The 14,480-nt window shown below is 39.4% G+C and overlaps 2 protein-coding genes across 4 annotated transcripts; both read right to left on the bottom strand.

Moving 5' to 3' along the window:
* Positions 1 to 486: 486 nt before the first annotated feature.
* On the bottom strand, positions 487 to 7,084 carry LOC139620150 (lysosomal amino acid transporter 1 homolog). 2 transcript variants are annotated; one of them, XM_071475388.1, is made up of 8 exons: positions 6,985 to 7,084; positions 4,731 to 4,927; positions 4,505 to 4,634; positions 4,047 to 4,134; positions 3,362 to 3,516; positions 3,173 to 3,265; positions 2,249 to 2,434; positions 487 to 1,469 (listed from the first exon to the last, which is right to left on the bottom strand). In XM_071475388.1, exons 2-8 carry the CDS (start codon positions 4,919 to 4,921, stop codon positions 1,383 to 1,385), a joined length of 930 nt encoding a protein of 309 aa, XP_071331489.1. In that variant the 5' UTR covers positions 4,922 to 4,927; positions 6,985 to 7,084; the 3' UTR covers positions 487 to 1,382. The 2 variants fall into 2 exon arrangements, with proteins under 2 accessions (XP_071331489.1, XP_071331490.1); XM_071475389.1 differs by having other exon boundaries at positions 4,731 to 4,924; positions 6,985 to 7,074.
* A 771-nt stretch (positions 7,085 to 7,855) lies between these two features.
* Positions 7,856 to 13,907, bottom strand: LOC139620148 (lysosomal amino acid transporter 1 homolog). 2 transcript variants are annotated; one of them, XM_071475387.1, is made up of 8 exons: positions 13,684 to 13,907; positions 13,469 to 13,598; positions 12,980 to 13,067; positions 12,295 to 12,449; positions 12,095 to 12,187; positions 10,829 to 11,014; positions 9,998 to 10,099; positions 7,856 to 8,175 (listed from the first exon to the last, which is right to left on the bottom strand). In XM_071475387.1, the coding sequence occupies exons 1-7, from the start codon at positions 13,872 to 13,874 to the stop codon at positions 10,013 to 10,015; spliced, it is 930 nt and encodes a 309-aa protein (XP_071331488.1). In that variant the 5' UTR covers positions 13,875 to 13,907; the 3' UTR covers positions 7,856 to 8,175; positions 9,998 to 10,012. The 2 variants fall into 2 exon arrangements, with proteins under 2 accessions (XP_071331488.1, XP_071331487.1); XM_071475386.1 differs by having other exon boundaries at positions 7,856 to 10,099.
* Between the last annotated feature and the right edge of the window lie 573 nt (positions 13,908 to 14,480).

The raw sequence follows: 14,480 nt of genomic DNA, 5'->3' as shown, positions 1-14,480 counted from the left end.
CTTGATATTTTCAGTAGTGACCCCGCTCCCTTGGTGGGTGGGCCCTTACTAATGTAAGTGTATGTGGTTGCATTATGTTTAATAGTGAGAGAAAATGCGTGTGTGTGCGTGGGTGTTATGAGAGATGGGGGGTGCAAGTGAGAGGCCAGTGTGAATCTGCTAATGAAGAAAAACAACATGGCTGTCAAGGCCTCCCAGGAGTAGGTCAAACACAGTGGCTCAGGGTCGAGGTCAGTGGGGGCAAAGGGTCAACATCGAGGCCAAGAGCAGGCCTTGACCTCTGCTGGGCTGCAGAAAAATGGGAGGTGAAGAGAGTAAACTGTCGGGAAAGGGAGAGCGATTTTGTTCTCAAGAGCAGCAGTTATATAAAATTCATAAATCAGAGCAAGTCAAAGACAAACTGGAACAGCATTATGAAGGGAACTGGGCCAATCCTAAATGACTCAATAAAGACTTTACCCAGAATCAAAAGAACAGATAAAAAGGTGTTACTCATTTGTTTAATGTTTACAGTACACTGACCAACCAGACATTTAACATTTTCATGTACATTTTCAAGTACAAACCAACTTTTGCTTCAAAATGTGCAAAAATGGCAAAAATGAAAATGTGTCAATTAAACAAAGTAGTGAAAACCTGTGTCAAGTCATTCAACTTTTATCACCAGTGCAAACAAAACCAGTTTGTATTTGAAAAAAAAATACAATGAAATAAAAACCGTATGATTACAACTAAAACTGTACCTAAAATACAGAAAACCATTCATGCTTAAAAAAAAGTTTCTGATTATGGCACTTGGTATAAACAGCAATTAAAAATTGACTAAATACAATTTACACTTATTTCTTTTGTTTTTACAAAGTTACAAAACATTTATTTTTTTCCAGTGAGACACATCCACTGTATACAAGATCAGACAAGGTTAAATGCAAAGGTTAATTTCATAACTGTCAAAGTGTTTGGCCGCCTAAAAACACTAGAAAAATTTGAAAGAAACCTCTGTGCGGTCTGATCGCCCCAAACAGCAGATTCCTGACATCTGTCAGGTCTCACATCAAACTGATGTTGTGACCAACATCAGTTCTGGTTCCATTCATGTCCGACACCTGAACCCTTCAATTGTCCCTTTAAAACTGATATCAGGAGCAGTGTGAGTCACATCACTGCAGCTGAGCCCAAGTGAAGAACATCTGTCACTGTGCTTTACGGATAAAAACATAATGTAAACATTTTTTAAAAAGAGCATAATAAATAAAACTAAAAAAATCAAACTAAAATGTACAGTCTTTTCATCCTGATTTTCTGTTGGAAATGTGATTTGGTGGGTTCACTAGAAGCGAGTGTCTGCTCATGTCCCACCAGTACACCCTTAGTGTGTTGGTTTAGCTCCCAATCAGAGGCGTTGTCTCATCCAAGCCGCCGCCCACCTCCACTGGAGCTTTGCGGTAAATTATGAACTGGATGGAGATCTGAACCACAGCGTCAAGGAAATCAGTGGAACCCCTGGGAAAGAGTCTGTTTAATGCAAAACCAGTTTCTGTCAGAGGAGTTCAGCTGGAAAAACACACAGATATGAAGAACAGGAGACACTTTTCTCATCTCTGAAAAGCTCATTTGACCAGAGTTTTGAAACAAGTATTTTTCTGGATAGCACTGTGACTCTGTTATATCTGTTGTACAAGGTTGATGCAAGGTTGATTATGAACCGGGCAAAGTGGGCAACTGCCCTGGGGCCTCACAGTCCCTAGGGTTCATTGTGAGACAATTGTTTTTGTCACTTAATTAATACAACATCAACTAAGTTGCATCCCACATCATTACCAATAGCAAATTTTTACCTCAGGGCCTTTTAATCTAGAGGACCAAACTGATCATGCCATATTTAAACAGTAAAAGGTTTTCCCTGGAACTAACCCATAAAAAATTAAGTCACATTCCGCTACATCGTCTATATCTTCACTGAAAACAAGTTGGGAAGCAACTTGATACTTCAGTCCACCACTTCTGTAGGGTACAAAGAGACAAATGGCCTCCAGGGGCCACTAGCGCAGCGTTTAGAGTCTTGTTTCTTTGCTGACAACAAGCCATATTCCCTGTGAGTGTTTGGACCTTTGATACTGTGTATCATATTTCCACACACACAATCACAAGACCTTAAACTATCTGATGAACTGCCCTCTCTTGCAGCTCAGCACTGTCTAAAATGCAGCAGTAGCCATGTTTTAAAAAAAATGTGTTTAAAGGATACAATGAGGTCTAAAGTGAGGGTGCCGAGGCTGCCGATGAGCCAGGGTAGGTGATGGATCAGGTAGCTTTTCTCGCCTTGGTCTTCATCAGGGTTCTTCAATAGGACACTCAGGCCGTATGTGGTGTTTCCCAAGATGACCAGCGCAAACAGGAAGTAAGAGACCCCCTCTGTTGACTTCCTCTTGAACTGTGAGGAGAAATGAAAGGTCGGGAAGGGAAGTGAGAAGAGACTGCAGAGGCTAAAGCACCCTTCAGGTTGATTACTCAGGGATTATTTTCACTTGTGTTTTCACCCACTCAGTTTGTAGGGCCATTGCATTTCGCCTCGTTCACCTTAATATACATTTTCATTTAGTGCAGATCTGAACATACATAAAAACACAACTTGTAATGCCTTTACAGCTTTTTTTTTGGCTATTATTATTACTATCATTATTTCACCTGTCATCACCTCATCTGATTTATTTTCAACCATACCTGTGAATTTAAATATGTACATTTTTGACTTGTTACCCTGTGGACATCTAACTATCTGAATTGTATTGTTTATTATTTGTGGTACTGGATGTAGTTTTACCAATATCAGTGTAATGACAAAATAGGTGCAATTATAAAATGAAAGGTGCACATATGATGATGCAGAAGTAATATTATCATGAAACTACTTGTTCTAATTATCTTTATTATTAGTTATTGTTAGTATTACCAATAGTATCAGTCAATCAGTCAATATAATTTTGAACTTTGCACTATACAGTGATGCAGAAGTAATATCATTATTTGTTATTAGTATTAGTCAATACCACCAACTGTATGCAGCTAATAGTGCTAAAGATTACACACACACACACACACACACACACACACACATATATATATATATGAGATATGAGAGAGAGTAGCTGACCCACTTTGTCATACTCACATTAGTGTACATCTGGGGAAGTCTGGAACAGAGATAGAGCACCGACGACACTGAGCCAATGGAGAAACCAATAATCTCTCTAGGGGTAAAAGCCTGAAGCAACAGAGAGGCAGACACAACATTACTTGGGAGGAAAAAAAGCCAAACACAACTAGTTCACTTCCCTCAAGTCACTAATCCAAGACTCACCTTGATAGAGCTAGCATCAGAGGTTGAGAGCAAGGAGCGACTTCTAAACCCAGAAGGAATAATTTCCTGTTGGGTGCCGAACCCAGGAAGGTGGGCAAGGTTTGCAGTGAAGCCCAGGACGCAGGCTACACCCACCACATGCAAGACCCTTCTGCCTGGAGAAGAGACAGCACTTGTGTTTACCATCAATACTGGGAAAGACAACGCAGCACATTCCTCCACACGAGGCTCACTGTGTCAAAGGTAGGTGGGGGGACAAACGCCACGAGACATCTGATGACATCATTACAGAGTACAGGGATTACCCACTTCCTCTGTCTGGACTAGCACTGGATCATTGTTCATCAGCAGTGATTTTGGTGTATTGATTATTGATGTCATTCTTGTTCATTAAGCTGATATTTCAGATAAAACTCATTTCAGAAATAAGCAGTGTCTTGGTAGCAGCTGAATCATTAAAAACTATGGTTGTAGTTTTCCTGTTGAGGATTAAACACACGTTTACAGTTATATGCGTCCATTCCATATGTTAACAAAGGCCTTTATGAGGAGGATACTAAATGAAGGCCTAGGATGCACATAAGACACTGACATTCCCACAGCACAAAGCAAGAATTTGGTTCTTGTATTGGCATTTAGAAAACTGAATAGTAAAACAAAAAAAAAAAGAAACCAAAACACTTACTTTCAATCATTCTGTTTCTTATCTTGTAGTAAAAGTACATGGTCAGCATCAACATGTCAGCCACTACGTAATAAATGGCTGTATATGTCTGGATGGCAGGGAAAAAGATACACATATAACAAGTCAGAGATGACAGAAAAAAAATTATTTTCTTCACAAATTCTTTGTCATGGAAAGGTTACTAGTATAATTTATGTTTCATAAATTTTAATGCTGACACACTGATCAAGACACAAACAATAATTACTTATACTTATAACATTATAAAATACACACTTTTGTTTCTTTGAATGAAATAAAAAAAAGGGTTTTAATAAATTCTAATGAGCATTTCTTGATGCTTTTGTCAGACCAGAGAACTTAATAGAATTGATAGATTTATAGATTAACTGAAACTAAACTAATTATCTCTCACAGCCCCACACTGTGTTGGCAAACATTACATCACTACAAGTCACCTGAAGTGGAAGCTGGTCTGCCAAGAAGGAGCCCACCAGATTGCAAGTGTCACCTCCCAACCACAGTAGCAGGAACCACACAGAAAGGGCGCTGTCCATATTCCCTTTCTTGCACGAGCTGTAGTACTGTCTGCAATAACACCAACAAAAACAACACGCAGAATTACACACACTGCATTGATTGTTCTGTTTTATTCTTTTAAAAAGCATTTCCTCAATCACTTACGGAAGTGAAGACACCATGAAGCAGAGGATGGACAGGAGGCCTAGGTAGATGCTGGCCATATCCCTTGCATCCTGGGCACACTCCCCAAGCCCCTCCCAAACCCATTTGGACCCATTAGGGCACAAAGAGGTGAAGTTTCCTTGAGTGGTCCAGCCAAAGGCTCCCCGTGTGAGGACTCCGTCTGACCACATTATCTGCTGGAGAGAAACGCCTCTGTAATACCCAGTTTATTCAAATATTATAAGAGCGATGATAACATCCTTATGCCACTTCGTCAGCTCTCTTTACATCGCCAGACTCTGAACATGTTTACACGGTGCTTCCTAGAAAACATCAAGTGAAACATACCTCAACCATATGGCACAGATTCAAGTTTCAGAGCTTCATCACACACTCAAAACCAGCCGGATAAACATTAAAAAAATATCACAAATGTACCACAAATGTCAACAAACAGCAGTTTTCCAGTCGTAACGGGGTCAAATGTTGGACTCTTAAAACAACATCAAACCAGCCTGTTTAGATCCACATTCTGCTGCTGTTCCTCTGATTAGATCGAAACACAATAAAAAAAATAAAACAATAAAAGGGCGGTTTGTGTAAAGCTGGAAAAAAGACGTTAATATACCAATAAACCAAATTATGTGTTACACACTAAGCTAGCTAGCCGCGACAACAACTACTTAATAAAAAACAGCTGGAGCTCGTCCGGGATGGTATATAACAAACTTTTATAAACTACCACACTGGAAATGAACAAAACATCACATTCATCTTGCCTGTGCGGCCGCTGACATGCCGGTAAAGTCCTCAGCAGAACAGAAACCTGTCTGAGACTCTGGAGAAATAACCACAACACGGAAGCTCGCAATAAACAAGACGAACCTGTTACCGTGAGCTGATTGGTCGGTACGCTGACACGTCACTGTGTCGTAGAATTAGCATGTGACTGGTGGCCTGAGAGCTCCAAAACAAAACCAGTCGCCTTCAAAATAAAAGTTTAATTTACAACCTGCCTGTAGGCTACAATTGAACACGATGTGAATTTAAGAAGCATTAAATTGAGCACGGGAAGAAAAAACTTTTGCATACGGACCGTAATTAAAACAGACAACATCAGGCAAGGTAATATTATTCCATCATGACAATTATTTTCTTTCCTAATGATTGATTTCTCAGTCAGCGAATAGTGAAAATGTCTTAATTATTCCCTAAAGCCCATGTAAACATTTTCATATTGCCCTTTTGTCTGACTGACAAAAACCAAAACAAGAGTTCACTGTCATAAAAAGATGGCAAATATTCACACATGAGAAGCTGCAACCAGTATTTTATTTTATTTTATTTTATTTTATTTTATTTGGCATTTTTCAACTGTTAATCAACTGATTAACTGAATTAGCGAATCACTTTAACTGCAGTGGATTGGTTGCTTTCTGGGTGACTGGGGAAATAATTAAACTGTCATGTATTGCAGGGGTCAACAGGGGCCAAAGAGCACATTTTTGCCCCGGAGACTCTCAGAGATGAACGGCCATGACAATATATTAGCCTATAGGAATTTTGAAACAAAACGATGGTATTTATTTATTTGTATTTACCTTGTGCACATGTGTTGCCTGTGCTGTGTGTTAAATGTGTATGTGTAAGACTGATGACTCCTTTTTGATGCAAAGCAAATTTCCCTGCGGCTACAAATAAAGCAAGCTAAGCAAACCTTTCCTATTTCATCTCTGAGGATTTGTTATGATTTTTAAGGTCGACTCTGAAATCAGGATCTGCAGTATAACAGTGTGCTCATTCTCTGGTGCTCATTGTGGGATTTATTAAGGCCGGGGAACAAGCTAATGGTATGCCTTCATGTTAATGTCACTCGATGTTCCAGCGTTCACACATTTCACATACTCTCATCACATATCAGAAAGCCTTGTTAAACTGGATTATTCCCTAATTCAATCATTAGCCCTGAGCCGTCATTAGTCCCGAGGCCTCCTGCATTCTTCAACAAGCTTTGCATTTTAGCATGCAGCTGTGAAAAACAATATAATATCCAGGTGCAGGGGGTTAATCCTCTGTGAAACGGGCTTGCGTGCAGATGTCCCCTCTCAGTGAACTTTTGAGAGGACGACTCTTCTCTAACTGTGGTGACTGTTCATCATATCGACTTATCCCAGTTTCCCAAACAACAAAATAAAAGCGAGGGACATTCGGTATTCTATACAGTGTCTACTTTAGCCAAGAGAAGACATACTACCTGGAGAGGACGATGCACGCAGCGTCAGGCTGAATGAAAAGGAGAAGAGCAGGTTCCGCTCGCTCCTTCAGAAACTTCTGAGGCGCTGAGGTCAGCTGACACACGGTCAGCTGACCTCAGCGCCTCGCTGCGCTGAGGTCAGCTGCTGCGGTTTTATTTGCAGGTTTGCATGAAGTTAAGTTTCCGCAGTCGTCACTTGCCACTTCTCCTTATCAGGGGTTATTGAAGCAGTTGAAATCCTGCGCTTGTTAAGCTGCGCCTGTAAGAGGAAAGGTTCCTGCAAACCTACAAATCAGCTGACATTTCACTGCGCAATTTACTTGTGTAAAATCTTCAATTTAGGCTGTTGTGTTTTACAGCTGGAATATGTTCTAGTATGTCCATCTGGAATATGAATGCTGTTTATTGTGCAGCAGATCAGCAGTTAAAGATGACCGCAGCCGCGACTGCTGACTCACATCACAGGAGGTCATTCCTCTGTGCCCCCAGTGGCGTGTTTTATGAGATTTGATATGTCACAGTAGGAAAAGCGCAGGTATAATAAAGTTAGTGACTGAACTGCCTGTGATTTTCCTACCTATCTATCAAATACCTGAAGTAAGATTTATACCTGTTTTCTGTATTTATAGCCTAAAAAAAAAAGTAATCATTTGCATCACTGTTTCATGAAATAGATGCTTCTGGTAAATTTTATAAATGTGTTACACACATAGACAGATAGACAGACAGACAGACAGACAGACAGACAGATAGACAGATAGATAGATAGACAGATAGATAGATAGACAGATAGATAGATAGATAGATCCACACACATTTTCTTTGATATATTTCAAGAACATGTTTTATTAATGATGCACCCAAACATCTATACTGTAGGAATATATTCAGTGGGCTAGATTCTCTTATTTACATACTTATAAAGTCATACAAATACTTGGTAGGTTTCATGTCAAAGTACTGATATAATACATTAAACAGAACATGGGATTCCAATGTTTTATAAAGCAATTGTCACAACAAATCTGCAAATAAAAATGAATAGAAAAGAAAGGACCAATTGTTAGCTGAGTGTCCATGAAATAAGGAGGGAATGCAGTTCTTGCATGTTTCTGTTTCTAAAGAGTTCTGGTCAAAGTCACATCAATGTGGCCTCAGGATTTTGTGAGAAAAGTCCATTGTGAGTTATGTCTGTGGAAAAAGGAGCACAAGATTGTACAGGATTCCGCTCACCTTGCTAACCATCTTTTGTTTTCCTTGTTTTAACCCTCCTAATGTGTTAGAAAAGGGTTTACCTTCAGTGTTTCCAGTCAAATTTGACCCGTGTTTGAATTCATCAACAAGCACTGAAAAAACCTAATTATCATCCAGTAAAATGTTTTATCTGCTAAGAAACTTATTATTCATCCATAATCATAATATATGTAAACTTACTTTGATATTTCATGTACCTTAGACCTCATTTCACTTTCTTTGTACCAATAGTTTTTAGTTTAAAATAAGCACAATTTATCTATTTTATTGCTTATGCCTATATTTTATTACTTATTGGTGAACAGGTAAATATATGATCACACCATGAGAGGCTAATGAGAAACAGTCAAACAAAATAAGTTTTTTGTATTTTCATATATGTTAAAATGAGCAATTATCATTACATCTGTTGTGTTATGGGATGAAACTGATCACATATCTTTCTATGCAAAAGGCATACCAGTATATATTTGCATATTCCATGTATCCTTGCATCACAAGCTGCCCAGATTTTAATGCCATATCTTCCAGGCAAGAAAATATAAAAGGTTTGAAGAGGACATAGTTGAATGGAAAACAGTCTGGCCTGTGTCAGCATCCCATATACTAGACGTGGCCTCACTGTTGCATTTGTATACCCCAGCAAGTATCAACATGTCATGTTGGACTGGTCTCACTTCCACGATGGTCATGTCAATAATGGCCTTTTCTATGGGCTGTGATACAAAAAGGTCAAAGGCAGACAGTGTGTCTTGTCTTGCCATGTGAGACTGCACATCTGATGGGACTTGGGGTCATTTTGATTATTTTGTGACTGTGCTAAACAAAATAAGGTGTCTGTGTGTGTGTGTGTGTGTGTGTATGTGTCCAGGTGTGGTGTGAGATGTGAGAAATAAAGGGCGAGAAAGTCCCACCTAGACTGTTATACCACTGGGGGACAGGGGGAGTGTGTGTTTGTGTGTATGGGTGTGTGTGAAAGAGAGAACGGTGGGGTGTTTGCAGGATCATATTTCCTGTGTGCCACTTGTTTATTATTACACAATATTATTGTACTATTGTTATAGGATTGTAGTACTATTATTTTTGTTTTGTAGTAATTTTTGTTATTTATGATGGTTTGGCAACATTTACTATGTATTTCTTTGCACAAACATCCCATAATTACTACTGGGTCAAATTTGACCCGAAACACCACAGATGTAACTTTTTCTTTGATAGATATTTTAAAAAGGAAATATGATCCAAATTAATTTTATTGTATTAAGTAGGTCATTGTTGAGGATGTAATGAAGGATAAAAGGATATGCAGAGCAGTTTGTTTGAATCAGTCTGTTCCAGAGCAGGCTCGGGGTTTATGACTTGTTACAAGGAATAAACTCTACTGCATCAAACCCTGAAGGTCTTCAGTGCCTTTTTGAACATCTTTTTGACTCCTTTCAGTACTTTTGAGAGACTTTGTTTCATGTTGGTGTAGAAGTCCAGAGTCATATCTGGCCCAGACCTGGATTTTCTTTTCACGCAACATGACCTAAATCAGGAGAAGTTCAGGTTCCATCCTTGTTATTAAGAGTCACATCAGTGCAGCTGAACCCAAGTGAAGAACATCTGTCACTTTAATTTGCAGGTAAAACATTGTAAACAACTACAAAAAAAGAGCATAATAAATAAAACTATAAAATCAAACTAACATGTACATTCTTTTCATCTTGATTTAATGATGGAAATGTGATTTGGTGGGTTCACTGGACGCGAGTGTCACCTTTAGTGTGTTGGTTTAGCTCCCAATCACAGGCACTGTCTCATCACAGCCACCATCCACCTCCACTGGAGCTTTGCGGTAAATTATGAACTGGATGGAGATCTGAAATATAGCGTCAAGGAAATCAATAGAAACCCCAGGAAAGAGTCTGTTTCATGCAAAATCCTTTCTTGCAGAGGAGCTCAGCTGGAAAAACACACAGCTATGAAGAACAGGAGACACTTTTCTCATCTCTGAACAGCTCATTTGACCAGAGAGTTATGAAACAAATGTTATAAAAAATGTGTGATTCTTCTGAATAACAGACTGTGACTCTATATCTGTTATATAAGGTAGATTATGAACTGGGCAAAATGGATAACTGCCCTGGGGCCTAACTAAGTTACACCCTGCACTGTTACCTAATCTTAGCTTAGCTTGCCAAGGGGCCCCGAGTCAAAATCTAGTCTTAACACCTTTTTTATTTAAGTGTAATGGCATCACATGATATATGCAGCATATTCTTAAATGAAGTTGTGTTTGTCATGTTCTACTAGTGGGAACTGTACTTAAAGGAACAGTTTGACATTTTGAGAAATAGGCTTCTTCACTTATTTGCTGAAACTGTTTCTGTGCAGTAAATATTATATAGCGTATTAGCTTAGCTTAGCATGGAGACAAGCAGACTCTGTCCAAAGGTATAGCACCTTGAAAAGTGAAGCAACTTCATCCTTCAGTCCACCCCTTCTGTAGGTCACAAAGAGACACGTGGCCTCCAGGGGCCACTGGCGCAATGTTTACACTCTTGTTTCTTTGCTGGCAAATTTTTTTTTTGATTTGTTGAAAGGATACGATGAGGTCTAAAAAGAGGGTGCCGAGGCTGCCAATGATCCAGGGTAGGTGATGGATCATGTAGCTTTCCACGCTTTGGCCTTCATCAGGGTTCTTCAATAGGACACTCAGGCCGTATGCAGTGTTTCCCAAGATGGCCAACGCAAACAGGAAGTAAGAAACTCCCTCTGTTGACTTCCTCTTGAACTGTAGGGAAAAATGAAAGGTTGGGAGGTGAAGTGGGAAGAACAAACACCTTTTTTTTGGTCTTTTACACAGCCTCCACATATTTTCCACCAGACTGACCTGTGCAGTGATATATGAGACTGCAGAGGCTAAAGCACCGTTCAGCTTGCTTACTCTGGGACTATTTTTACTTGTGTTTTCACCTGCTCAGTTTGCAGGTACATTGAATCTAGCCTCTTTCACTTTAATATACATTTTTCATTTTGTGTATATTTGAACCAAGCAGCAACCAATGGCTGCTTGAGGCTTGCTCCAAATGTGAGTCAATCCCTATAGATTTCCATGTTAAAATGTCCAACTTTACAGCAGAAATAAACATGTAGACAGACTGGTACACAAAACCGTTTTGGTCTCTATAGCTTATTTCCTCCTGTACAGGGGTGAGGTTTTATATAACTCGCCTGTTTAAATTTCATTAAGGCTTAAAGTTCTGTATAATTGACAACATGCTGCTTTGAGCGACAGGTGAGTGAACGTATGCTTGCCACAAACAGGCATGCACCAGAGTCTCAGCTCCAGAAGTGCCCCACCTCTTTGCCCACAAACACAACTTTTACTGCCTTTGCAGCTTTTCTGGTTATTATTATTACTATTATTATTTAATTTGTCAACTCCTCATCCCATTTTTCTTTAACCACACCTGTCATTTTAAATATGTAAATTTTTTCCTTGTTACCCATCGGGTACTTGCGGATACCCGATCCAATATAAGACTCTGTTTTCCACCTCAATACCAAACTATTTGATATTCTGTTTTTAATTTGTGGTACTGGATGTAATTTTACCAAAATCAGTGTAATGACAAAATTGGTGCAATTAAAAAATAGAAAAAGATGTACGTATAATTTTAAACTTTGCACCATACAGTGATGCAGAAGAATGTAGTCACAGAATTATCATGAGAGTACTTGTTCTAATTATCATTATAATTAATAATTGTTAGTATTAGCATTAGTATTGGTCAATGTCTACCACCAACAGTATGCAGTTTATAATGCTAAACAATTGTACTTGTAACTGAACCCACTTTGTCATACTCACATTAGTGTACATCTGGGGAAGTCTGGAACAGAGGTAAAACACCGACGACACTGAGCCCATGGATAAACCAATAATCTCTTCACGGGTAAAAGCCTGAAGCGACAGAGAGGCAGACACAATATTACTTGGGAGGAAAAAAAGCCAAACACAACTAGTTCACTTCCCTCGGCTCACTTATCAAACAGATGACTAAGACTCACCTTGATAGAGCTAGCATCAGAGGTTGAGAGCAAGGTGCGGCTTCTAAACCCAGAAGGAATAATTTCCTGTTGGGTGCTGAACCCAGGAAGGTGGGCAAGGTTTGCAGTGAAGCCCAGGACGCAGGCTACACCCACCACATGCAAGACCCTTCTGCCTGGAGAAGAGACAGCACTTGTGTTTACCATCAATACTGGGAAAGACAACGCAGCACATTCCTCCACACGAGGCTCACGGTGTCAAAGGTAGGTGGGGGGACAAACGCCACGAGACATCTGATGACATCATTACAGAGTACAGGGATTACCCACTTCCTCTGTCTGGACTAGCACTGGATCATTGTTCATCAGCATTGATTTTGGTGTATTGATTATTGATGTCATTCTTGTTCATTAAGCTGATATTTCAGATAAAACTCATTTCAGAAATAAGCAGTGTCTTGGTAGCAGCTGAATCATTAAAAACTATGGTTGTAGTTTTCCTGTTGAGGATTAAACACACGTTTACAGTTATATGCGTCCATTCCATATGTTAACAAAGGCCTTTATGAGGAGGATACTAAATGAAGGCCTAGGATGCACATAAGACACTGACATTCCCACAGCACAAAGCAAGAATTTGGTTCTTGTATTGGCATTTAGAAAACTGAATAGTAAAACAAAAAAAAAAAGAAACCAAAACACTTACTTTCAATCATTCTGTTTCTTATCTTGTAGTAAAAGTACATGGTCAGCATCAACATGTCAGCCACTACGTAATAAATGGCTGTATATGTCTGGATGGCAGGGAAAAAGATACACATATAACAAGTCAGCAGGAAAAGAAATCTGATTTTCTTCACAAAGTCTTTGTCGTGGAAAAGTTATTTCTATCATTTCTGTGGCACTCATTGCAATGTTGACACAGTAAACCAATAAATTAGTCAAATGACATTGATCATCTTCATCACTGATCGAGACACAACATAAAATAAATGTCAAAACATAAAATACACACTTTTGTGTCTTTAAGTGAACTAAAAAACTATATAAAGACACAATTTCTGCTTAAAAAACAAACAAACAAAAAAAGCAATGATGCACTGATTAAGTAACTAATTACTTGTCACAGCCCTACACTGTGTTGGAAAACACCTTTATAGGCTACTGAGGCAAACATTACATCACTACAAGTCACCTGAAGTGGAAGCTGGTTTGCCAAGAAGCAGCCCAACAGATTGCAGGTGTCACCTCCAAACAACAGTAGCAGGAACCACACAGAAAGGGCGCTGTCCATATTCCCTGTCCTGCACGAGCTGTAGAACTGTCTGCAATAACACCAACAAAAACAACACGCAGAATTATACAAAGCATTTTGGTTAAAAAAACAAAACAATTTCTTCAAACACTTACGGAAGTGAAGACACCATGACACAGAGGATGGACAGGAGGCCTAGGTAGATGCTGGCCATATCCCTTGCATCCTGGGCACAATCCCCAATCCCCTCCCAAACCCATTTGGACCCATTAGGGCACAAAGCAGTGAAGTTTCCTTGAGTGGTCCAGCCGAAGGCTCCCCGTGTGAGGACTCCATCTGACCACATTATCTGCTGGAGAGAAACGCCTCTGTAATGTGCAATTTATTAAAAAAATGATAATAATGATAATATTCTTATGCCACTTCGTCAGCTCTTATTACTATTTTTTTTTAATTTAATTAGCTGAGTTTTTATTCTCCGTGGTTGTTGAATTTGAAGTTTTGATTGCTGGTGATTTTAATATACATGCTGATTATGCATCAGATAAATTTGCTGACACAACTCTGTCTTTGAATTTATTTCCCACAGAGCAAGCACTTTGTGACTGGGAGGAGGAAAAACTACCTTTTAACAGGAAGAAGCCTCCAACAGAACCGGGCTCGGGGTGGGCGGCTCTCTGCGGGAGAGAAGAGGAGGAGAAAGAGGGGGTGGGGGGAGGAGAGAAGGGAAAAGAAAGAGAGAGAGAGAGAGAGAGAAAGAGAGAGACCAGGAACAGCTGTATATACAATAGGTAATGGTGCTCGATAATAATAATAAATAACAGTGGTAATAATAGTAATAATGAATGTTGTAGTGGTAAATCTGGATCCTGCTGCTCCAGAGACAGAGATACCTGCACAATGAGGACACAGTGAGAGAGAGAGAGAGAGAGAGAGAGAGAAAGGGATCAAT

This window comes from Trachinotus anak, unplaced genomic scaffold (assembly GCF_046630095.1).
Source record: "Trachinotus anak isolate AG129_WGS33_773 ecotype Australia unplaced genomic scaffold, CSIRO_AGI_Tana_v1 ptg000004l, whole genome shotgun sequence".
Taxonomy (NCBI): Eukaryota; Metazoa; Chordata; class Actinopteri; order Carangiformes; family Carangidae; genus Trachinotus; species Trachinotus anak.
The sequence above is the reverse complement of the archived record's forward strand: the minus strand, read 5'-3'. Positions and strand labels throughout refer to the sequence as shown.